Source organism: Sceloporus occidentalis, unplaced genomic scaffold (assembly GCF_023333645.1).
Source record: "Sceloporus occidentalis isolate IW3139 unplaced genomic scaffold, rSceOcc1.0.p SCAF_3, whole genome shotgun sequence".
Lineage (NCBI taxonomy): Eukaryota > Metazoa > Chordata > Lepidosauria > Squamata > Phrynosomatidae > Sceloporus > Sceloporus occidentalis.
Window position 1 is genome coordinate 72,882,900 of NW_028316983.1, and position 25,893 is coordinate 72,908,792.

General features: G+C 44.0%; 1 protein-coding gene across 1 annotated transcript; it reads left to right on the top strand.

The window, feature by feature from the left end:
• The first annotated feature begins 2,243 nt into the window (after window positions 1-2,243).
• Window positions 2,244-25,746, top strand: HECTD3 (HECT domain E3 ubiquitin protein ligase 3). The gene is made up of 21 exons (XM_089515034.1): window positions 2,244-2,667; window positions 5,968-6,128; window positions 7,168-7,260; window positions 7,597-7,732; window positions 10,743-10,858; window positions 11,068-11,181; window positions 12,221-12,303; window positions 13,446-13,611; window positions 14,680-14,761; window positions 16,814-16,996; window positions 18,262-18,314; window positions 18,538-18,602; window positions 18,936-19,039; window positions 19,568-19,687; window positions 22,038-22,127; window positions 22,544-22,750; window positions 22,987-23,116; window positions 24,230-24,304; window positions 24,840-24,921; window positions 25,035-25,106; window positions 25,519-25,746. Exons 1-21 carry the CDS (start codon window positions 2,251-2,253, stop codon window positions 25,601-25,603), a joined length of 2,634 nt encoding a protein of 877 aa, XP_089371160.1. The 5' UTR covers window positions 2,244-2,250; the 3' UTR covers window positions 25,604-25,746.
• The last annotated feature ends 147 nt before the right edge of the window (window positions 25,747-25,893 follow it).

Below are 25,893 nucleotides of genomic sequence, written 5' to 3' on the forward strand. Positions count from 1 at the left end.
TGGCCATACCTCCCCTTATTTTTTTATCTAGCACATCCCAAGTGGGGCTGTGGTTAAGTCCATTTTTATCTACAGGCTGGAAGCACACAGCATAACTAGGGAGGAGTCGAACTCCAGAGGTTTTTTTATCAGCTTTGGGCCTTGTGGTTGTGTGCCTTCCTTTCTGACTTAGGGCAACCTTCAGGCCAACTGTGCACAGCTGTATATTTAATGTTAATCTTCTGGACAAACTCCTCCTGCAGCGTGGAAACAAATTATGTTTTAATTTAAGCAGGACGGCCTTGATGTTTTTAGTAAGCGTACTACCACCTTGGCCAGCCCAAGACATGTTGGAGGTGGAGCAGTGAGCCACCTTGCTTCCTACTCACAATATATATTAACAAAGTTGGTCAAAATATTGGTGCAACTGAAGCAGAAAATCCCAGAGGTCCCTGTTCCCATCTCCAACAGTGAAAGCACAACAAACCAGCAATTCGCTGCTCTCTCATTACATCCGAATCTGAGGAAGGTGCAGTGAGGCACCAGTGGATTTTTGTGTATTTTAATTGGTGATTTTGGAGCCATAGAATTGTACAGCTGGAAGAGACCGCAAGGGCCATCCAGCCCAGCCCCATTCTGCCATGCAGGAAATCTCAATCAAAGCATCCCCGACAGATGGCCATCCAGCCTCTGCTTAAAGACCTCCAAGGAGGGAGATTCCACTACACTCTGAGGGAGTGTGTTCCATTGTTGAACAGCCCTTACTGTCAGTAGTTCCTCCTAATGTTGAGGTGGAATCTCTTTTCCTGGAGCTTGCATCCATTGTTCCGGGTCCTGTTCTCTGGAGCAGCAGAAAACAAGCTTGCTCCCTCCTCAGTATGACATTCCTTCAAATATTTAAACAGGGCTATCATATCACCTCTTGACCTTCTCTTCTCCAGGCTAAACATTCCCAGCTCCCTAAGTTGTTCCTCATAGGGAATCACTGGTTTTTCTTCATCCAGAGGATGTAATTCTTTCCAAAGCAACTCTGAAGAAACTGGGGGGATCCAAGCAGCACGTCACAAGGCTGTACTCTTCCCAGAATGCCATGCTATTGAGCCGTGGCAGTCAAAGTGGTGTCAGTTTCCAGCTTTGGTGTTCCTGCTGTTTTCTCAGTATGTAGAGAGATCTTGTAGCAGCTTTGAGGCTAACTGGAAAAGGTTGGCAGCATGACCTTTCCTAGACGATGGATGCTGCTGTGCAGCCAAAGGCTTTCACGGCCTGCATCCACGGAATCATAGAGTCATAGAGCTGCATTTCATAGTTTCCTGTGAGCTTTTTGGGCCACATGGCTGTGTTCTGGCACAATTTATTCCTGCTGTTTCGCCTTCAGAGGCCATGTTTTTAGGAAGCTTCTCTGAGGGATGCCAGCCACAGATGCAGGCGAAACGCCGGGAATAAATTCTTCCAGAACACGGCCTCACAGCCACAAAAACTATGCTGCTGTTGTTGCTAAGCCCCCTTCCACCACACTGGCTCCGAAAGTAGTTCCCAGAAACCCATAGGCCGCAATGATCCCCGAACCCTGCCCTTTAAGAGCTTTTGGACTTCAGCTCCCAGAATCCCTGACGATTGGCCGACATGGCTGAGGCTTCTGGGAGCTGAAGTCCAAAAGCTCTTAAAGGGCAGGGTTTGAGCCAAAGGTCCAAAGCAACACTGCAGAATTTTAGGCCTGTTACAGACAGGCCAAAATAAAGCTGCTTCGAGTCACTTTGGAGGTATGGTATTTCAATGATGCATGCATCCTAAGAGTCCAAAAGCAGCACCAAAGCTGCACTGCACTCCTTAGAACTGGAGTGTGGCTTTTGTGCAGCTTTTGGACTCTTAGGACGCATGCATCATTGAAATACCATACCACCAAAGTGACTCGAAGCAGCTTTATTTTGGCCTGTCTGTAACAGGCCATAGAGTAATCTGAGGCTGCGTTGAGTGTTCTGGCCTCAGCGCTGGGGAGCATTGGGAATTGTGGCTTATGGCAGCTTTCTGACAGAGAAATGTGCCTCACACAAAACGACAGTTCCCAGGATTCCCTAGCACTGGCGCCAGGGCAGTTGAAGCGGCCTGAAGGCGGATTATTCCTGCAGTGAGGCCTCTCTGGGCCTGGCGGTGCTCTCCTCCTCCTCAGAGGCTGCTGGGAGTGGGAGGAAGAGGAGGAGGACGAGGAGGAGGGAAGGCTGCACCAGGAAGCGAGGCCTGTCCCTCTCCTCCTCGTAGTCCCTGCGGGGGACGATGATGTTTCCCTCCGGCGGGGACCCCTCTCCTCTCTCCTCCTCCTCCTCTTCTCCGCCGCATCAGCTGCTGGGGCGCCTGCGCTTCCTGATTGAGGCCATCGGCTGCCTGAGGCGAGCGGGGCCCCTGCCGCCCTCCCTGGCCTTCGTCCCCCGCGAGGTCCAGTACAAGCTCTGCAAGGACCCCAGCGCCCCCCCGGGGCCCGCCTCGGCCCTCGGCCGCAGCCTCCTCTCCGTCTGGGAGAGCCCTGGCGCCGGCAGCCTCAGGGCGAAGGGCCCCGGAGCAGCAGCAGCAGCAGCAGGAGCAGCAGGAGGAGGCGGCGGGAGGGTGGCCATCGAGCTCCGCAAGGGCGCCTGCGTCCGGGCCAGCGGAGAGGAGTACTGCAACGGACAGGGCCTCTGGGTCAAGCTCAGCAGGGTGAGCAGAGGAGGGAGGGAGGCACTCTGCCCATGCTCAGGAGAGCCAGGGAGGAAGGGAGGAATGCACTCTGCCCATGCTCAGAATACAAGGGAGGGAGGCACTTTGCTCATGTTCAGAAGTGCCAGGGAGGAAGATGGGAATGCACTTTGAAAAAGAGGAAGGCACTCTGCCCATGCTCAGGAGAGCCAGGGAGGGAGGCACTTTGCCCTTGCTCAGGAGAACAAGGAAAGAAGGGAAGGAGGAGACACTTTGCCTATGCTCAGGAGTGCAAGGGAGGAAGATGGCAATGCGCTTTGTGAGGGAGAATGGGGGTAATGGACTCTACCCATGCTCAGGAGAGCCAAGGAGGAAGACATTTTGAAAGGGAGGAAGGAAGTAATGCACTCTGCCCATGCTCAGAATACAAGGGAGGGAAGGAAGGACTTTGAAAAGGAGGAAGGGAGGGAGGCATTCTGCTCATGGTCAGGGATAGAAGGGAGGAAGGGACGGAGGCACTTTGCCCATGCTCAGGAGAACAAAGGAGAGAGAGAGAGAGAGAAGGAGGAGGCACATAGTCCATGCTCAGGAGTGCCAGGGAGGAAGGTGGAAATGCACTTTGAAAGGGAGGAAGGGGGTAAGGCACTCTGCCCATGCTCAGGAGTGCCAGGGAGGAATGCACTTTGTGAGGGAGGAAGACAGGGATGCAGTTTGCTCATGCTCAGGAGTGGAAGAGAGGAAGGTGAGAATGCACTTTGCGAGGAAAGAGGGCACTTTGCCCATGCCCAGGACCGTGAAGGAGGAACGCGCTTTGCCCATGCTCAGGAATGCCAGGGAGGAAGGTGGGAGGCACTTTGCCCATGCTCGATAGAGAAAGGGAGGGATGCAGTTTGCTCATGCTCAGGAGTGGAAGAGAGGAAGGTGAGAATGCACTTTGCGAGGAAAGAGGGCACTTTGCCCATGCCCAGGACCGTGAAGGAGGAACGCGCTTTGCCCATGCTCAGGAATGCCAGGGAGGAAGGTGGGAGGCACTTTGCCCATGCTCGATAGAGAAAGGGAGGGATGCAGTTTGCTCATGCTCAGGAGTGGAAGAGAGGAAGGTGAGAATGCACTTTGAGAGGAAAGAGGGCACTTTGCCCATGCCCAGGACCGTGAAGGAGGAACGCGCTTTGCCCATGCTCAGGAATGCCAGGGAGGAAGGTGGGAGGCACTTTGCCCATGCTCAATAGAGAAAGGGAGGGATGCAGTTTGCTCATGCTCAGGAGTGGAAGAGAGGAAGGTGAGAATGCACTTTGCGAGGAAAGAGGGCACTTTGCCCATGCCCAGGACCGTGAAGGAGGAACGCGCTTTGCCCATGCTCAGGAATGCCAGGGAGGAAGGTGGGAGGCACTTTGCCCATGCTCGATAGAGAAAGGGAGGGATGCAGTTTGCTCATGCTCAGGAGTGGAAGAGAGGAAGGTGAGAATGCACTTTGAGAGGAAAGAGGGCACTTTGCCCATGCCCAGGACCGTGAAGGAGGAACGCGCTTTGCCCATGCTCAGGAATGCCAGGGAGGAAGGTGGGAGGCACTTTGCCCATGCTCAATAGAGAAAGGGAGGGATGCAGTTTGCTCATGCTCAGGAGTGGAAGAGAGGAAGGTGAGAATGCACTTTGCGAGGAAAGAGGGCACTTTGCCCATGCCCAGGACCGTGAAGGAGGAACGCGCTTTGCCCATGCTCAGGAATGCCAGGGAGGAAGGTGGGAGGCACTTTGCCCATGCTCGATAGAGAAAGGGAGGGATGCAGTTTGCTCATGCTCAGGAGTGGAAGAGAGGAAGGTGAGAATGCACTTTGAGAGGAAAGAGGGCACTTTGCCCATGCCCAGGACCGTGAAGGAGGAACGCGCTTTGCCCATGCTCAGGAATGCCAGGGAGGAAGGTGGGAGGCACTTTGCCCATGCTCGATAGAGAAAGGGAGGGATGCAGTTTGCTCATGCTCAGGAGTGGAAGAGAGGAAGGTGAGAATGCACTTTGCAAGGAAGGAGGGCACTTTGCCCATGCTCAGTAGAGGAAGGGAGAGATGCACTTTGCCTATGCTCAGGAGTGCAAGGGAGGAAGGGAGCATAGAGTTGCACTGGAGGACCTGGAGATTCCCAGAAAAGTGCTCCCTCAAGTAAAAAGAATAGTTTTTTTTTCTTTGGAGTTCTTCCACATTCACAGATATCCTTCACCTCTAACCCCAGCGAATGTGGAGAGACCACTGTAGTTTGCATTTCAGAGGAAGGCAACGGCAAACCATCTCGCCTAAGAAACCTGTGAAATGGATAGTCTTGCCATAATGGGTGACTTGTAGGCACATAAACACACTTCTGTAAGCAGAGCCCTTTACACTGTTGACTATTGAGCCTTGTGGTGGCACAGACACACCTAAAGATCATATTATATTGTTTTACTGAGTCTGAAATAACTCCCACACTATCACTGTTCAAGGTGGACTGACATCCCATGTAACCCAGAAGATGTGTTTTAAAATGGAAAAAAAATTGTTTGCCACCCATTAACTACTGAAATGTTCTTCAGCCACTTCCAAACACACAGCGGTGCCAACCTGTCTGCACAATTCCCCTTGATTCTGACAGTTTATTTTTTCCTGCTGGGTGAGCAACTGTGCCTAGACAGTTTCCCTTTTTGTAATGGAAGTGATATAGTGATCACTTGTGCCTCTGCACTTCATTAATGATTGATCCCCTGAAGGGAAGATGGAGCAATCTATTTTGTATAGGTGGAATATGAGCAATATCAGCCAAAGCTATCACTGGTGTTTTTTGGGATTTCTGTTAAGCTTTGTTCAGGGGAATCCAAAAAGTATATTCTATTTTATTGTTTCCTAAAAACAGATTGAAAGATGGGGAAACTTCATTTAAGGGGAAACAACAGGGCTCAAAAACTCCCCAAGGAACTGAAGAAACTAACCTGTCATGAGGTTCATCCTGACAGGTGGCAGCCCAACAGTAATTCTTGAGGAAAACTTTTAAAGAAGGTGTCCACTAGTAGTAAAAATTATATAGCCTCTCCCAGGTATGCCACACATTGGCATCTATGCCAGTGAATCACAGATCAAAGAGATAATTTATTTTACATTGTTGTTTAATAGGGGATTGTACAGCCAACACTCCAAATAATGTATACACATCTCTTGATTTAAGTCTGTATATTCATGTTGATTAGAGAAGCAGTTGGACACCATAGTTATGCCTAAAGTTATTCTTTTGTATTCCCAAGAGTAGTTTTTCTACAGAGCACAGGCTTCATGCTGGTACCCCATTTGTATTCTTTCCTTGTAGGAACAGCTTGAAGAATATAAAACTGGCTATGATCTGGAGGAAGGCTGGATACTTATGTGTAAACATGCGGATGGTGGAGACAGGCTGGTGCCAGTAGAATCTATGGAGAGAATTCAGAGGCAGCAGCAACTTTTTGGGATGGACTACAAACCTGTGATCAGGTATAAGAACTCAAGCCTTTGGGTGGCTTTTGAAAGGACAATTGGGACTACTATGGGTGTGAAGGTGTAAGTGAACATTTGACATGGTCCATGAATCTGTGACTTGCATAAAAGACGAGCAATATGCTCTTGTTACAAAGTAATTAGTAGCTTCTAATTATTTTACAGTAATATATCAACAAAGAGCATTTTGCCTTTGCTCATTACGTATTTCTTGCTCTCAGAGTTTGATTCCCAACTGCACTTTTTGCAATCAGTGTTAAAGTTACAACATATGAGTAAGTTCATAAAGAGGAATATTTGACACAAATGGAGATGTTTCAAAGGTTTTTAAACAGAGATGTTTCCTAAAGAACACACATCCTTTTGGTCACATCCTTTTTACTTTCTGTTCACTCATATCTACTCGCTTCTCTTAGGTGTCTTATTTTGGACACAACAGATCTCTTCCAAATTACATGAAGTCAGTTTAGGATCGTGCAAGCAGTGTGGCAACACAGTACCATGTAGGCAGTCAAATGTAATTGTATGGTGAAAACATGAAGCCAGTTTAGAGTGAAGATAGGAAGTATCACCATCACTCTTGAGTCTGTTTAGAGATCAAGGTGTAATGCTTTTACATTTCAAACACTCCCTCCTGTTCACAGCCTTCACTTCCAAAATTGCCATAAAAAGGTTTGGTTTTCATAGATGTGTATGAAAATGTTTACAGTCCACAAGTGCAGCTGAATGTACATGTACACACAGGCTCAACTCTAATCAGTAATTCATACCTTGTAAAAAGTGCAATTCATTCCTTGTTCTGCTTAGTATATTTAAGTTTGTTTGTTTGTTTGTTGGAATAACAGCAACCATAATTATGACGGTGTAAATATTATCCCCCTTGGTCTTAAACAAATTGTTACATATATTCTCATATAATTTTTCCTTATTTGAGCAGTGAATCTTGCAATTAGAACTCCCCCCCCCCCCCCCCAATTCCTGTTTATCTAAACAGGAATTTAAGCTTATTGTTAATACTATCCTTCTTTCATTCCAGGTGGGAGCAGGTTGTGGATTTAACATATTCCTTGCGTCTTGGGGCAAAGCCAAAAATCATGGAGCCAGATGTAGCAGCAGTAGAGAGACTCCGGTAATTTCCACTGTGGGAATAAGGAAGGATGGCTAGTTTAGGGTAGCCAGTGTTCTTTGTTGGAGAAGGGAGGGTTTGTCTGCAGCAATGAGCACACTTATACGTGTTTGCATACTATCCGATACTGGTCAGGTTTTATTTGCCTGGGGGCTTAATTCCATTGGGTGTAGAGCTTTTGTAGAAGAAAGGGGTGAAAATATTATTTTGGAGGGTATGTATGCTTTTCTGGAGTTAAGAGCATCACTGGAGATGGAAGGATAACTAGATGACAGTTTCTGTAACCTGACCCCTTGATTGTCATTCTTTACTATTAATCCTAATTGTTTGGCATGTTAGGTTTGTGCCCCCTACGTGGAGCTATGAGTGCGATGAGGACCTAGTGCATTTCCTTTATGACCACATTGGAAAGGAGGATGAGAATCTGGGCAGCGTCAAGCAATATGTGGACAGTATTGACGTCTCATCCTATATGGTATGGTGCTTATGTGGGCTGTCCTCTTTTGTTCAGGGACCTGTCTCTCAAGTTAACTGCCCCATTACCTCAGAATTGTAACCACTAGGTCATATTTCACTAGTAAGCAAGGACTTACAAATATAGTTAATTTGCAGTCTCATGGCTTGTGATTGTGCTTACTTGTCTTCATCCTCAGTTAAAATTTTGATAGAAGGTAATGTTTTTGGTCAGTTATGGGATACTATTATAGGATACTGTGCCCAATGTCACTTCTATCTTCTTTTTTAGAGAAGGAAATTGCCTCTTCTGTGCTGAGTGGACAGGGTTCAGATTGACAAAGTCTTGAGGGGAGTGGATGTGGTGCGTCACCTTCAGAGAGAATAGGAAGGTGTAGCTGGATGTCCCAGCCTCTCAAATTCGAAGACTGGTTGCATCTGCACTAGAGAATCAATGCAGTTTGACACCATTTATCTGTCATGGGTTTGTCCTGTGGGATACTGGGATTTGTAGTTTGGTGAGCTGTTCAGACTTCTTTGTCAGAAAGCTCTGGTGCCAAAAGAAATGACAAATCCCAGGATTCCATAGGATGGAGTCATGACAGTTAAAGCATTGTGCATTCATTCTGCAGTGTGGCAGCAGCCTTTGTTTGGAATCATGGAGGCAGCATCCTGTTATGTTTGTAATACCTTATTAGAACTACATTTAATGAAGTAGATAGTTCCTGGGCATTACTACTTTAATAGAAAACTTGGTACCAGAGGCAGAAGTAACTTGGAAAGAATAGGGTTAAGGTTTTGGCTACCTGACAACAAAGATTAGTTGAATATGTTTCAGCAAATGCTTTCTTCAGAACTAACAATAACCACATATGAAATTAAACATCCTGGTTACACAAGCCTTGCATAAATAAATTAAAAAAAACATTTTGAACTTTCTAAAGACCACTTGAAGGCATGTATGCATCTAGGGATTACTTTTTCTTTCACCAGCCTCCACTTTTATGATTTCCATTTTGGGTTCTCAGACATAGATCTATGTTCTTTTAACATGCTGGGAGGTAGCTGGTGAGACAGGCTTGTCTCCTCTCCCTTTTGCCCTCTGTTTTGCTGTTCATGTATGCTTACTAAGGGATTCTGGAGGCCACTGCTGTTTACCTAACCTGTTATAGACAGGCACATACAACTGTAGTAGGATCAATTACAGTAGAATTATATTCTTTCCCAACTCAAGCTTTATTACATTGTTTACTGCAAACATCCTGCTACACTCCAACACAGAAAGTCTATGTTTCTTCAGCCTTCCTTCTCCATCCTCCAAATGCCATTAAAATAAAATATTAAAAAAATCTTCTAAATAGACAGAGGATGAGAAAGAAAATTTGGGTTTGGTGGGTGTAAAATGACTTTGTAAAAAGGAGTTCCTTTGTCAGAGCATGCTAATATTTAATAAACTATTAGAACAGGGTTTTCTATTTCAAGAGCTAAGTTCTCTTGGTGGTAGTGTGTTGTGGACAGGAGAAGAAACCGGTAGTAGACAGGGCCAGAACCCAAAGTAGACAAGCACAATCCTTTTCTTTTTCTGTGCTACCTCTTCCTCCCCCATTTCCCCACTCCTCACCTAGTGGGCTCCTTTTAGATCATTCTGCTAAAGTCCTGAGCTAATAATTTGCAGAGAGGGCTTTTGAAGTGAGCCCAAGAGCTGCAGATTGACTACCCCTGAATTAGACAGATGCTAAACTAAGGCGCGTTACAGACGTGCTGAAGGGGCGTGCTAGGGTTAGGAAGGGGCGTGTTAGGGTTGAGAAGGGGCGTCACTTCCTGATGCCCCTCAACCCTAGTACAGACCGAGTCCGTACAAAATGGTGGCACCCACCCACACAGGGGCCGCCATTTTGACGTCGCGGACGCATAGCATCCGGATGTCACGCGGTGGAAGTGATGCCATGAGTGGGCGACTAGCGCCTTGCGGCGCCACTTCCGGGTCCCAGAAAGAAGTGCCATTTCAGTGCTTCTTTCTGGCTGCGCCCGGGAACCGCGCAGTTTGGCCTCTGCGGTTCCCGGACGTAGCAACCGGCGGCAGCGGCAGACCACCCGTTTTGGGTGGTCTATAACTCGCCTAAGTGATCTTTAATTTAGTGTGGAGATTTGTTTTATTTTTGCTTTCCTGCATCCAATCTTCTTATCTCCACTTTTAGTGTCTGACCAGGAATGAAAATTTATTTATTTATTTATTTAGGTATTTATATCCCGCCCTTCAGCCCTAATGGCTCTCAGGGCGGCTTACAATATTATTTTTAATCAGATAGTTCCCTGCCCTCAGGCTTACAATCTAAAAGACACGAAACAAAAGGAGAAGGGAATGATGGAGGGAAAGGGGATGAGGTCCAGTGGTTCTTCTCTCCCTCTAAGGCAGGGGTAGGCAACCTGCGGCCCGCGGACCGGATGCGGCCCGGCGAGGCCTTGGGACTGGCCCCAGCCCGATCCTGCCGCTGATTGCCGCCGGGGCCTTTGGCCTTTCGCGGGCAGGGGCAAGGGGGGCAATTGTCTATAGACGCCTCAGAAACATGCATTTATATTAACATTTTTTTTTAAAATCAGCAAATTTTTTTGCATGTCCTCCACTTTTTTAAAAAAAGTGTCCACCATTTTAAAATGTTGTCCTACATTAGTCCCAGTTTATTTATTTATTTAAATTCTTTAAAAATTATTTAATTATTTATTTTTTGGCTTCGCCCCCCCCAGTTGTCTGAGGGACAGCAACCCGGCCCCCGGCTCAAAAAGGTTGCCTACCCCTGCTCTAAGGCCTGGACCAAGGCAGATGGATTGGAGGGAGGGCTCTTCCTTCTTCCAGGCTAGTCCTGATGGAGCTGGACTTGCCTGGCGAACTCCCTCTCAGGAGTTCAGTATGCCTCTAAAGCCAGGTATTTTGCTGCAGTGTTTGGGGGTGGGGTGGGGTGGGGGTAGGAGGATGAAGAGAATGGTAATAATCCAGCTCTTCTGATTCTAATGTGCTGCTGTGTTTCCTTCAGGAAGAATTCAATGTTTCTTGCCTGACAGACAACCATGCCGACACCTACTGGGAGAGTGATGGGTCTCAGGGACAGCACTGGGTCCGTCTCAATATGAAGAAAGGAACCATTATCAAGTGAGCTGCTACAGCCTTTCCTTTTCTATCACTATCATTAAATATACAGTGAGTGAATAACTGTGGCAGGCATTTGGGTGTCTTGTAAAAAGCCCATTAGAACTACCAACTAAAAGGATGCTTTGTTTGCCTAGAACAGTTCTAAAATATTATGTTCTTCCTGCTGTTGTTTGGGCTTCCAGTCCTGACAGAATTTCTTATTTTCCCAGGAAACTGTTCTTGACAGTGGACACAACGGATGAGAATTTCATGCCCAAGAGAGTGGCTGTATATGGTGGTGAGGGTGATAATCTGAAGAAGCTGAGTGACGTGGGCATTGATGAGTAAGTCAGAGAAAGAACAGGAGGGATATGATTTCACAGAAAACTAAATATGAAATCCTGCTAAGAATGTGCCCCTTTCCTGCTAGTGCTTACATGCTTTGTTGTTTATGGGTGCTTCAATAAAAGGCTGCAATATTAACATGAAAGCAACCTCCATATTTGATTAACTCTGGTTTTGGACCACAAAATGCTTTTTTATTGAAAGATCCTTCACCATTTCTTAAATTATGTAATTCTAGCATTCTTTCAAGGGAATTCTGTACGTGTGGAACACATAAGGATCTAGAACCTTGTGTTCTACATGGGAACCAGTGGGAAATATTTGTATGTAAATAATGGATAAATATTTATGTAGGCCTTCAGGATACATTTCTGATGGCTTCCATGGGGCTGGGATAATCTACAGACCCTTCCATTGAGTACAAAATATTTTGGGAAGATACATATATTGAAATACCTGTAGACAAGCTTTTGAATCAACTACCTCACCCCATTGTTTTCTTGATTATAGTGGTTTCATTCCTGAAATCAACCAGAGGGGGATTGGTGGATCATTTTAACTTATTAAGAAGGTTTGGAATGAACTCCTGGAATCCTGGGCTGAGATCCTGTTTGATTGCTGGTGGAGTGTAAATCTATGTCAATATTCTTCTCCTGGACTTCCCCTTCTGCCCCATGTTGAGTCTCAGGTGATGACATTAAGGTGGCCCAGCAGTCAATCACCAGTTAGTGGTGGCAGGGCAATCCTGGGCATATTCCAGCTGCAGTTTGCAACCTGAAAAAAGCGGACCCATTGCTATCCCACGTCTCTCACTTTGTGTAAGAAGGTTCTGGATGCCTCCATCTGCAACAGCCTTGAAAATACATACACTTGTATAACATAACTTGTATTCCAACTTAGATTTCCAACTTGCACCTGCTATTCTCTCCTACTCAGTGTAATATTTTACTAGCTTCTAGTCATGTACAATGAAAAGGCTGTTAATTGGAAGGGGTAAGTCTGCCCTATGCAAGAAGAAACATGTTTTTGTGTCCCCAGGAGCTACATCGGGGATGTGTGTGTGCTCGAAGACATGACTGCTCACTTGCCTATCATTGAAATCCGCATTGTGGAATGCAGAGGTGTGTGAGTGTCAGCATGGGGATGAATTTATTAATCTTTGGGAGGATGGGGGGAGTGTTACTCTGATCTTAAAGCTCCAGTATGTTTGTTGGTTTTTATCTCACCCTTTCATCATGAATACTAAGGATGGCAAATAGGTAAGACAATATAAATAATTCCTAATTTAAAAATCAGTGCATAATTTCAACAAGATGGAAAGATATTAAACAGTTCAAACAATTTAAAAGAGCTTAAAAAGGCTGAAAGCGTTAAAACCAAATACTAAAAGTAAATTAGACTCCAAAGACTTTAATAAAAAATCTTTAATAAAAAGACACATTTTGACTTGGCACCAAAAAGAAACTAATGTTGGTGGCAGGCAGGCCTCCAAGGTGAAGGCATTCCACAAGTGGGACACCATATCAGAGTGGAACCTTTCTTGTGTATTCCTTCATCGTATTTCCCCCACTGGTGGGATACAGGAGAGTGCCTCCAGTAGACCTCAGTCCTCATGTAGGCATAAAAGGAGAAGCAGTTCTTCAGGTATCAAGCTAAGAAGCTAATTAAGGTTTTGAATGTCATCATCAGCATCTTGAATTCAAACCAGAAATGAAGTAGTAGCCAGTGCAGTTACTTTAAGACCAGCATTATGCATTGACTGCATGGTAGCACAGTCAGCAAGGCATCTTCAAGTAGAGAGCTTTACACCAGACCAACTGGGAAGTTACAAGCACAAGGACTTTGTATGTTGATCCATATGTGCACATACACACACAAATAGCTCTGGTAGGGAGCCTGCTAGGGCCAGAGTGCAATTAGATGTTCTAACCAGATAGCTGCTTGGCATCTGCCCTGGTACTTTCTGTGCTGTGGAACACCTTTTATGATTACCTTCTTTAGGGAAGACAGCAAAGATGAAACGAAGTCCATGAAAGATTACAATGCAGTGTTTGATAGTCTTTAAGCTGCCATGGAACCCTGTTCTTGTGGCAATAGATGAACTGGCCTTGATGTGAAACTTACACACACACAATTTTTAACAAAAACAGATCATTTGCAGAGAGAACCTGGCTTTTCTCATTATTATTTTCATGATTCTTTTCCCTTTATGTGTTTCCCATTATGAGTTTCCTGAGCTGTGTTATCCTTCCTTTTTGTGCAGATGATGGGATTGATGTCCGGCTCCGGGGCATAAAGATCAAGTCTTCACGGCAACGGGAATTGGGACTGAACGCAGATATGTTTCAGCCAGCCAACCTAGTGAGATATCCTCGTCTGGAGGGGAGAGACCCTGACATGCTCTACCGACGTGCTGTCATAATCCAGAGGTATGGAGTAGGGAATGTTAGTAAGGAATGCCAAGTAAGTATCTCATAGTAATGAAGAATGACAAATAGAAGATGTAATAAGCAATCCTTCTACAGCTATAGGGATAACAGATTTGTTTGTGTACAGTGTTGCCAAATGGACCTAACAAAAAAGGGAGAATGCATCAAGACCTCCATCACTTGAATCTCATTCTATAACTGGATCAGCCTGCATGCTTGGTCTGGAAACCAAGCCTGATGTGGAACTTACAAAGCTGATTTAGCCTGGAGAAGAGAAGACTGAGAGAGATGACACAATAGCTATCTTTAATATCTGAAGAATGTTGTGGAGAAGATGGCGCCAGGTTGTTCCAATTTCTACATGAGTTTCTGCTGCTCCAGAGACTAGAACATGAACCAACAGATCCAAATTACAAGAAAAGAGATTCTGCCTAAACATTAGGAAGGACATCTTTACCATAAAAGATTGTCTCAGTGCATGGTAGATTCTCCATCTTTAGGGTCTTTAAACAGAGGCTGGATGGGCATCTTTCAGGAATGCTTTAGTTTTGTATTTTTGCATTACAGATGCTTGTACTAGGTGGCTGTTGTGGTCCCTTCCAGCTCTAAGATTCTATGATTCTTCATCTTTTTGAGGCCTGTGCTGAAACACTACTTACTGGAATTTTTATATCAGTAAATCATTGAGCATTATCATTCACAAATAAATGGTGAGATTCACTTTGATCTGAAACTTTTGATGCTGCTATGTGTTTGTTACATTTGTTCTATTTTTGTTGCTTTTTTCCCCTTGTCTTTACATTTTATATTTCGCATTTTATATTTTTTTAAACTTTTCAGCTAATTGCTTTTCTTTGACCGTAAAGTACCCAGAGAATATGTTATTGTTGAATGAGACAAAAATATGCATCAATAAATAAGTCTTAGTGGTGTTTGAGGGAGTGGGTGTATGTGTGTGCTCATTCAAATGAATGTATGTTGTGACAGGAAGTGCTCTAGTTGCTAAAACCTACTGAATTCCATTTTTTCCTTCTATTTTTCCCTTGCTGTGTATTTTGATTTTGGCAGGTTTATCAAGATCTTAGACAGTGTTCTTCATCACCTTGTTCCTGCCTGGGACTATACACTAGGCACCTTCAGTAAACTCAAGGTAAGGCTAGGATCTTTTTAATACTACAGTTTCTGTGTTGTCTTACTTGGGCAAATTATACAGAAGCTTGTTTCATGATGAGCAGCTCTGCATAGGAGGTCTGTTTGACTTAGAAAAAGCAAACAGACTCAATAAACAAAAGCTTCTGTCTCTGTCTTAAGCCTGACTGGGCTATAAACTAGGCTAACTTTGCTGTCCTGCTTCCTGTAGATGTAGAAGGCTTGTGGGAACAGCGACCTGTAGACTGACAGATTTAAATAGAGGTCCTACCTTATTTTAATTCAAAATGGCCTATGTTAGACATGAATTTTCTGTCTTGAGGTGAAAGAATACCATAGACTGCTTTCTGTGGGCACCTATTACTACTGTAGGCTCACACTAGTTTCCTCACTAGTCAGTGTGAAAATAGGGAGAATGTTACAATAATACTTCATCTGCATAACCTGGGAATTTCTTCTAGGCTGGGATGCAGAAGTAATCATCAGCTCACATATCTTGACCTTTCCCTTTTCACCAAAAAGGAGATTATTGCCAGTGGTTCCCCAGCTTTATTTAAGACAGTGGTCCCCAAACTGCTCTTTAAGGGATTTTGGACTTCAGCTCCCAGAATCCCAGACTATTGGCCAACATGACTGAGGCTTCTGGGAGATGAAGTCCAAAATCTCTTAAAGGGCACAGTTTGTGGACCACTGATTAAAAAGATATATTAGAGGACTATACACAAAGGTCCCAGGAGGGATTAGAACCCAGAACTCTATTTGGTACCTCCACCTATTTGATATATCCAAAGATGTGTGCATGAACACAGTATCAACCCAGGCATTGTGTTCTAATACACACCTTTCTAAAGAATGAAAGTCTTTCTCTCATGATCTTTAACGGGATTCTCCACACACATTCAAAGCTTTTTAACTCAAGCAAGGGTGATTTTAGTTTATTTTGTACCATCCAAAATTGGTTGTCTACAATAGCTAATTGTCTACTTAAATCTAAATTGAAATTAATGTGAAAACCTGTATTTTTTTTAATTGAAGGGTGCATAGATTTCAATAATTTGGGTTGGAAATATAAGTAGCTTTCCACATAGGACATGCATTCCCCTACATTAGATTGATTCATGAAAAAGGAGCATGTTAAGCTGTGGTACTAGAATTTTTCTCTGGCTTTTCTTCACAAATGAAGATTCAGGAGGGACTCATCCCATGCTTTCTACAAGCGTGTTGATGATTAAAAAGGCTAATCTGAGATAAACAAGTCCAGTTGCAGAAAGCACAGCAAAAATGTCTCCTTGGGTAATGTTTCCAAGTTGTGGTTCTTTCTGCGTTGTCGTTTCTCTTCAAGACTTGTTCAGCATGAGTTTTCGAAAAAGGCTGCAGCATCGTGGATAGTGCATCTCCATGCCTCCCGATGCGAGGCCAGGGCGGACCATTGTTGGTGATCGATTTGGCCAAGCCTGAGATGTTGTTTCAGGGAGTCCTTATATCTCTTCTTTGTGGTGCCCCTCTTACACTGACCCATGGCGAGTTCACCATAGAGTATTATTTTTGGGAGGCGATGGTTCTCCATCCTAGAAATGTGTCCCTCCCAGCGCAGTTGCGTTCTCAGTAGCATGGCCTCAATGTTGGTGATCCCTGCTTGCTCAAGGACAGCAACATTCGTCACATAGTCACTCCAGTATATATTTAGAATTGTGCGTAAACAGTGCTGATGAAAGCATTTGAGGAGTCGTAGGTGTTGGCGATAGGTGACCCATGTTTCAAACCCATAAAGGAGAATAGACAATATAATGGCTATATACGCACTGATTTTTGTGCTTCGCCTCAAGTGTTTGTTACTCCAGACTCTTTTGTGAAGCCTTCCGAATGCACTATATGCCTTTGCTAATCTGTAATTGATCTCTTTATCAATCTTGGCGTCTGAAGAGATGATACTTCCCAGGTAGGTGAACTGAATAATTTGGGGTAATATCAACAGTGGAACTATATTAGTTGAGGAAAAGAATTGTGTTGACTATTGGAATATTGTTATCCAATCCAACTGTATCCCCAACAGCACATAAAGCAGTTCCTGTTGTTGTCTAAGCGACGCACAATGCTAATCACCCAGTGCCTCAAGGACTCTGAGACTAGCAAGCCCAACTTCATGCCACGGCTTTACATCAACCGACGGCTGGCCATGGAGCATCGTGACAATCCAGCACTTGATCCCACCTGCAAAAACACTGTGTTCACCCAGGTAAGGCCAGCTCACTCACTCACTAACTGTAAATGTTTCTGGACTGATTGGTTTTACAACACAGGATTAAATCCAGCATTTTTGGTGTATAACTGGAGCCAGGGTGGACACCAGATTTGAGGGTGTGGCCAGTGACTAGCAAGGATGGAGAGGGGCATGGGGGGCAGGGTAGCCAGGCCCCACTGGGAGGGAGGATGGAAGCGAGGGAAGGAAGGTCAGCCTGCCAGCCATTGGGCCAGCTGACAGCTCAGTTGCTGTCCCTTTGCATCCAGTAACCTTGGGAACAGCAATTGAGTGGACAGCTGGCTGGCCTGCCTTCCTTTCGTTCTACCACCATGGGTGGCACACGGGTATGAGCAGCTGGGCCCCCTGCACATTTTTTGGCACAGGAAGGAGTGTCTGTCTCCTTCCTTGGCCAAGCAGCACAAACCAGAGGTGCCAGCAAGCTGTGAATGGCTGAGATAGATGCTGGTGGCCAGCTGGCTGATATGCAAAGTGGGGAGTGGTAACCGGAAGGGGACAGTCCCCTGTCCTCCTTGTCCCATAGCCAGCAAGGATGGAGGGGTGCTGAAGGAAGGAGTAGCTGGGTGGTGGCGCTGCTCCCCTCCCTTGCCACCTTGCATGTGGGTGGCAGTGGCAGCAAAACTGAATTGCGGGTCAGTGAAACCACAGGTACCAGTACTATGGACACAAGGGTCATACTCTTATGTCCTTTTTTGGCCGATCTGGAGGTTGGCATTCGCTTCCTTACTCCATAGCAATGGTCATTCCACACTTGGTGGTGTTGGAGGCGGGGGGAGACAGAGAAGTGTCTGTGTCCCTGTTGCCTGACTTGAAATGGTTAAGCCATCTGCTAGACTACAGGAGTAGCCCAATGGATTTCAACAGATGATGGAATAATTTTGTGTCTGACTACAGGGACACAGCCAGACATTTCTTCTATCTCCTTCCATTCTCCACCAGGCTTAGAATGACTGTGGGGCTGCAGGTGCTCTAAAGTAAGTCCAATGTTTGTGTGAATGGTCCATAACTATTATATTTTGCTGAGCCATACAGGATGCTTGCTAGTATCTGCAGAAGAATCTATTGTACTCTTTCAGTGTCTATCGCACAGCCTCCAGTCTTGTAAAAATGTAACAGCAGCATAGAGTCATTGGAGTGGGGAGAGGAGGGACACATACTACTGCTGTGTTTTCTTTAAGAACCAAAGCCTAGGATTCTTTTCCTTTTCTTTTAAAGCCTGTCTTGTATGTCTCCTACTCTAGGTATATGAGGGCCTGAAACCTTCAGACAAGTATGAAAAGCCATTGGATTATAGGTTAGTGCTTTCATAATTTGTCTTAGGAGCCATTTGTACTTCCTCTCTGCCCTTTCCACCACACAAAATCCACCACATACAAACATTCAAGGAACTTAATAGACTTTGACCCAAGCAGAAGTATGCCTCTTTTGCTCTTGGAATGAACAACTTCATCAAAAGTGCAATGTTTGCTTCTGGTTTATTGAGATAGCTCCAAGAGCTCATTTTTCTTTCATCTCAGGTGGCCACTGCGTTATGACCAGTGGTGGGAATGTAAATTCATCGCTGAGGGCATCATTGATCAGGGTAAGGCAAACCATAGTTTCAAACGTTGATCTTTGTGTGGTTTTGGATGTCATGATAGCCTGAGGTTCTGCAAGGAACCCAGGATTACTGTGGATGATGAGAATATTTACTCCTTTTTCTGATCACATCCACTTGTTGCAAAAATGAACCATGAACATTTGGGCTGTGGCTTGTTTATCAGACATCAGAACCAGGCTGGAGGCTAGTGCTCTAGTTTGTTAGGGAAGAACAGGAAGGCTTGAAATTAATCTGAAGATGTACTTGAGAGTAGAAATAGCTTGTGGTGGTAAAGCAAAGTTATTAAAATTACTTGCTGCTTCTTTTCTCTCTCAGGTGGTGGTTTCCGGGATAGCATCGCTGATATGTCTGAAGAGCTATGTCCCAGTTCATCTGAGACCCCTGTGCCACTGCCCTTTTTTGTTCGCACATCCAACCAGGTGCTTGTTCTTTACTTAAGCGCAACTTTCATTGCTATTAGGATGAAGATTAGGGCAGGTTCTGGAGAAAAAATGCTTAAGAGGTGCTGCTGATACAGCAATAAATAGTATAGCTGCCAAAGCATCTCCTGGATCCTTCCTTGCTGCCATCAAATCAGTTTTTCTACAGGCCACCTTCTGTTCCTTTTACATCAGTCATCTTTCTGCTTAGTACTACTCCCATGGATTAATTTAGTTTATCTCTCTTGCAGGAGAAAAATGCTTTGTAGAAAGTGAATAGTTTTGTTTGCTTCTTTGTTTACAGTCATTCTTATATATACTCTGATAGAGACACAGAATGATATATACACTCAACTGGGCTGGGAAGTTCTGCAGTGTACTTGTTGGTCTTTCCAACAAAGTTATGTCATCTCTTGAAGGTTAAACTGTTGCTGGTGGGCCCTCTGGTGTGGAGTTTGTGCTGGAGTTTGACACTTCATCCTGTAGCTCAGGCAGGAGATTTGAACAATACAGTGTGTTTTGTTTCAGGGCAGCGGTACAGGAGAGGCTCGAGACATGTATGTCCCCAACCCATCCTGCAAGGAGTTCACCAAATATGAGTGGATTGGACAAATCATGGGTGCAGCTCTTCGTGGCAAGGAATTCCTAGTGAGTGTTACATGGAGACTGGTGTCTCCTTGATATTTTCTGTTTAAGATAAATGTTTAGTCTGTATTGGGATTGGTTTCAGGTAAATGTTTCAGAGTCAAGAACTTTCCTTTAGAAAAAGAATTTGATAATATCTTTTTCACAAGCAAAATATTTACCTGAAACATGGTGTCTCCTTCATTCATATAACCAACAAATATTTGATGGAGTCCAGAAATTATTTCGTCCTACATGTTTTACAGTCAGACATAGCTGTCAGGTAGGATTGCCAGGTTGAATATCGGGTACGACTTCTGTCACATTAAACTTTGAAAGATCATGGAACAGGGTGAAGTACTCTAAAGCGGAATCAAGTGGAATTTAGATCCCTGTCCTTCTCACCTCCCAACATGGCTATTGCCTCACTGGAGGAGGCAGGTAACAGGCCCCAGAGGAGAATCAGCAACAAAAACAAAATAGAGCAAGACATTCCTTTGAACCCCCACCAGGGCCTTTGCTTTCCACTAGGGAGACAATATCTGTATGGGAGCGGACAGCTATTGCTGCTACTTTTAAATCTGGAAGGTGAGGGAGCAAACATACTTTTGTCCTGCATGATGAAACCTTACAGTACCTTGTCCTGTTAAGGATTAAAATTATCAGAGTCCCATCCGATATACAACTTGGAAACCCTACTGTAGGGGAAAGGATGGTGTTGACTAAGTTCTTGGATTGCCCAGTCACATAGTTGTGGATTGCACTCCCCTCATAGTTCACTATACAGTCAGCCCTCCTTATCCACAGATGTTTTTATCCATGTATTCTAGCATCCATGGCTTGAAAATATTAAAAAAAATAAATAAATTCCAGAGAGCAAACCTTGATTTTCCATTTTATATAAGAGACAACATTTTGCTATGCCATTGTATTTAATGGGATTTGAGCATCCACTGATTATTATCCATGGAACCAAACCCCAGCAGATTAGAAGGACCCACTGTATATGGGAGAAGAATCTTCTATTTGAAAATTTCCAGCCTGATATGACAGGTTGTTGCTCCTAATGTAGATTTTAATTTCTGCCCTTCCCACAGTGAGCAATTTATTCCACAGTAGTTCTTGTCCTCTTTTCTGTTGCTGTTTTCTTTTACTAATCTCTTTTGGTTTGTTAATTCAAAGCTGGGGTGTTTTTAATGCAAAATTGTGATTTATGGTAGGTGCTTTTCGTTTTGTCCAGCTATTTAAATGTGACTGCCCACTTACAGTAGTTTCTGACCTTACTTTTAGCTGAATGAGATCAGCTGTAGGGTGGACTCTTTCTGTCAACCATCAAGGGAGGAAACAAGGCTACAGCTCTTTCCATTACAATATGACAGAATAGTATTTAATTAAGATTGTTTAAAATTTATTTAAAATATCTATATCCTGTCTGTCCAAAATGGTCAAGTCTGCTAACATAGAGAAAGTAATACAGTGTAAACATAGATGACAAAATACAGTGAAACAGAATAATCATGATGGTAATCAAAGACTAAATCATTATTATTTAAGAGAAGAAACAGTGGAAGCATTCCCGAGAAAATAAATTGGCGACTTTCTGGCTTCTTTCTTTAACATTTCCTTTACTTTGAGTTTATAAGGCCCTGCACAGTTCAGGAGCAGGTTAGCTCATGTATATACCATCACTGTCTTTACATTTGGGGTTGGGGGCTCTGGTTACTGTACCGTGGACTGTTGAAGCCCACATGGGCCCAAAACATATGGGCAAAATGATGTGGCTTCAGGTCTCATTGGGATCATGCTGTTTTCATGACTTGTGGCCTGAAGGCGCACCAAAGTTGCAGCATTTGCAAAGAACTGGGCCAAGAGGAAGTGGATAGAATCCACCCTTTCCAGCGGCCTGGTTTAAGATTGTGGCAGCAGCCCAGATTGGGACTAGCAATGTGTGATTGACACAGTCCCAGCATGAATGGTGCCAGCATGGTCTCCTGCTGCTCTGCCCTGTTTGTTTTGTGGCTTGGTTGTAATACAGAGAAGAGCTTTTCTGTTGTGGTACCCACCATCTGGAACAGTCTTCCAGCAGAGATCAGACAGGTGCACAACGCTGAGTGTTTCTATCACGTGAAGACCCATATTGTTGCCCAGGCATTTCCCCAGTTGTTCACTCTGTCAGTTATCCATTTTCTTTAATGAATAGGTTTTGATCAGTTTTACTGCTGTAGTTTTAGCTGTTGACTCTCTTTTTCTGTAAAACACTTGAAAAATGCAGAATGCCATTACAATGTTTCTAAATAAATACTTTAATGGAACACAAGAAAATTGCCTCTGAATGCTTTTGCAATACTGCACATCTCTTTCCTCTGTTTCCAAGGTTCTAGCCTTGCCTGGCTTTGTCTGGAAACAACTGACAGGGGAGGAAGTGAGCTGGAGTAAAGATTTCCCTGCTATTGACTCTGTATTGGTGAGTTGCTGGTGAAAATATCCTCATATCAGTGTGAAAACCTGGAGCAAAGGCCCCTCTCTAGCACTTCTGTGCATGGCCTGTACATCTGTGGTGCCAGTGTGGCAGAGCAGCTGACTTAATTTTGTTTTCTAAATACAGTACATCATTACAAAGCAGGATGACAGCTTCCATCCACATGCATAATTAACACAGCAGCTGGTAAACAAATACTGCAGCTTCCAACCATACTCGTTGTGCAGATTCCTAGATATAATGTGTGCTTCTAGCTAATAGGAAAGCATTTTGAAAAATATTCCACAACAGCCATCTAATTACAGCAGTGGGTTTATAGAAGAATCCTGGTTTGCACCTTTCTTGCTGTCTTGGCCGTGGAATTTTGGAGAGACACTTTCCCTCTCTATCCATATTATCAGGTGAAACTTTTGGAGATGATGGAAGGGATGGACAAAGATACATTCGAGTTCAAGTTTGGGAATGAGCTGACCTACACCACAGTACTGAGCGACCAGCGCATGGTTGAGCTTATCCCTGGTGGCACTCGCACAGTGGTACACTATGAAGACCGCATGGATTTCATCCGCCTGGTACAGAAGGCACGGTTGAATGAGAGCAAAGAGCAGGTAATGGGGTATGGTACTTGGTATCATATGGTCTTGCCTGACTTTCCCACAGTCATATGCATCGCCAAGTCAGTGTCTCTTCCTTTGTTGTGTGTCTTTTGTTCTTTGGCTGCATTTATTATGAGTAACTGTTTTAAGAGGACAGTCCATTGAGAGAACATGTCCATAGAGGAGAATTTCTTCCCATCCATCTACTTAATAATGACTGATCTTGTGTCTCCCTCCCCGTCTCTAAGATTGCAGCCATGCAGGCTGGACTTCTCAAGGTAGTACCTCAAGCTGTTTTGGATCTGCTCACATGGCAGGAACTGGAGAAGAAGGTCTGTGGTGACCCTGAAGTTACGGTTGAGGCTCTGAAGAAACTCAGTAAGTGTGGCAGACATAGCACTTTCCGCGTTGGCAATGTACAGTATAACATCCCCATGAGTCAGGTACAGTTTTTGGCTGTATCTATAACTGGAAGATTCCCTATGACACTGTGTAATTGAACAAAGACTATTGACATGAATGCTATATTAATAAAATACCTTTATAGGTATTAATAGTCTTTATATCTCACTTCTCTTGAAAATAATGTCGATGGTAACAAAAAGCTCACAAACAATAACTAAAAAGATATTCATATGTATGTTCAGTTCCCTGTAGTTACACATAATGGATGAGATCTTCCACAGTTGCATATATTAGAGTGCCACAGGTGGACCTCCACTACATCTCCCTAGCCCTAGGACTCACTATATTGCTGCAATAACCTCCCTCCCCGGTGGACATTCTGTTTCTGGTGGAGAGCAGAGAGGAGAGAGGATCAGAGAAATGTCTGGCTGTGTTCCTATGGACCGAGGACATACTCCAGCAAGATCCACATGAGTCCGCTAGAAGTCTCAATGGATGATGTCATTGGTTTGCAAGTGGCTAAGGGAGCATCGCTAGATGCTTCTATAATCCCCTCCATTCCCCTCCTCCAGACATGGGAGCTACTCTTGCAGCAACACTGTGAGTTGCGGGCATTGGTCATTGAGGCAGGAGGAAAGGAATACCAACCTGCACAAAGTCCAACAAATAAAATAAATTCACAAACATAAGGAGAAAGTACAACTGTGTGTATCACCAACAGGATGACAGCCAATTTATAAGAGTGGCATCTTGCTTACTTGCTTGCTTCCATACTTAGTTGGGTCAAATGCCAATATACAGAAGTTGGAAAGAACATATTCAGAGCAAACAAAAAACAAATAGGTTTTAATAATATGTGTGGAAAGTAATATAGGGCTGGTGGGGAATTGAAGTAGAAGAGATCATAATTATTGTACTGAGAAGAATAAGGAAGATGTATTTTTTGTTTCCTTTTCTGACTGTTCTACCTAAATACAAGTACAAAAATATCTTATTTCTTTCTGCCCTTCAGTTGGCCCTTGATATTATGCCAGCATGACTTTCCCCCCTGATGTGCAGTGTTTTTGTTTTCTCTCCCCCCCTCAGCTCGTTTTGAGGATTTTGAACCATCAGATACGAGAATACAGTATTTCTGGGAAGCCTTGAACAACTTTACTAATGGTGAGTGGGCATCATGTGACATAGGGGAAATTTTGCTGGTTATAAATTGGATTGTACATTCAATGTGTTCACAATCAATCTGGATCAGAGTTACCCACTATAGAAACTCTTTCATGAAGAAGAGAACCAGCTGAATAGGTTTTCCAATCCTTTTGATTATATTATTTGCTCAACTAAGGATTAGAAAAGAAAGTTAGAGCAGCAGAGGAAAGGGCCAAAGGGAAAGAGTCTCAATCAGGCCATTGCAATGCATACTACTGTCACTCTCAAAACAGAATGCTCTCCTCCATTTAAGAGGATCTATTTTCATTCCTGCCATGAACATTGATAAACTCTCCATCTGGCACTGCTTTGGGTGTGAACTTCTCTTAGACCCATTTTTACTGGTTGGATCAGTTCTGAGTGTCAGATCTTGAATCTTGGAGATAAAGTCAGGCTTTAACCCAACATATTTACTGGGCAAGTATGCTGAGAAAAGGGATTTATTGTGAGAACCTCTTTGAAGTTTCTGATGCTTGTGTGTTGTTCTTCTCAGAGGATCGCAGTCGCTTCCTGAGGTTTGTTACTGGGAGAAGCCGGCTTCCTGCTCGAATTTATATCTATCCTGACAAATTAGGGTGTGTATTGTTTCTCATTCAGGGTAGGCCTGGTTTGTTAGTTATTTCTTGTTTTGTGGTCTAGTAGATACTTCCCCTCCAACCTCATTGTCTTGTTCTTTCTGCTTTCAAAGCTCTGAGACCACTGATGCACTTCCTGAATCATCTACCTGCTCCAGCACACTCTTTTTGCCCAACTACGCCTCGTACGTATGGCTGTAAAAATCTTTTGCAAAAAATTATTGTGGCAGAGAGAAAAACAAATGGAAGATCTGATGGAGTTGGTCACATAGGACAAACAGCTATATTGGGGAAGGTGGTCCAGATAGCACCTTATTAATTGGGGAAGTGATATCCACAGTCCACAGCAGGAAAACAGAAGAGTATGATTAGAATGGGACTGATATTAAAATATGTCTTAAGGAGGAAATTAATATATAGGAATGCATTGCTAAAAGAAAGACTAAAATTAAGACTAACATTTGGAAATGGGGCTGTTGCTGTAGTGATGAGGAAAAGTAGCCACAGAAAAACTTCCTGTTTGGAAGTCAGGGATGAGTTGGTGGCTACTAGAATGGATGTGGAAATACAAACATGCCTCTCCTTTTTCATTTGCAGTGCCAAGGTCTGTGAAGAAAAGTTGCGTTATGCAGCATATAACTGTGTGGCTATTGACACAGATATGAGCCCATGGGAAGAATGACACCAAATGGGAGACTTTCCAGCCCATTCTTCTGCCTTTTGTAGCTGCTATGTGCAAGAATCTCATACTGGCTGTTTACCATGTCCCAAGCTCCAGAAAGCATGTGTATATATACAGTAAATTAAAGGCTGCACGGTACTGAAGAGCAAGTGGAAGTGTCTAAGATTTTAGAACAGCAAGTCAGATAAAATGAGAATGATAAAAAATACTTTTTCTGACAGATTGGATAATTAGATATATGATTCCAAAACTCAATAATTATAGCTTTTTTTTCCTTTGGGGGAAAAAAA

Bases quoted from the DNA above. Each gene is read 5' to 3' on its own strand.
- HECTD3 (XM_089515034.1), top strand. From the start codon at position 2,251: ATGATGTTTCCCTCCGGCGGGGACCCCTCTCCTCTCTCCTCCTCCTCC. The intron at 10,859-11,067 runs GTGAGCTGCTAC...TTATTTTCCCAG, and splicing joins AAGAAAGGAACCATTATCAA to GAAACTGTTCTTGACAGTGG. The intron at 18,603-18,935 runs GTAAGGCAAACC...TTTCTCTCTCAG, and splicing joins TGAGGGCATCATTGATCAGG to GTGGTGGTTTCCGGGATAGC.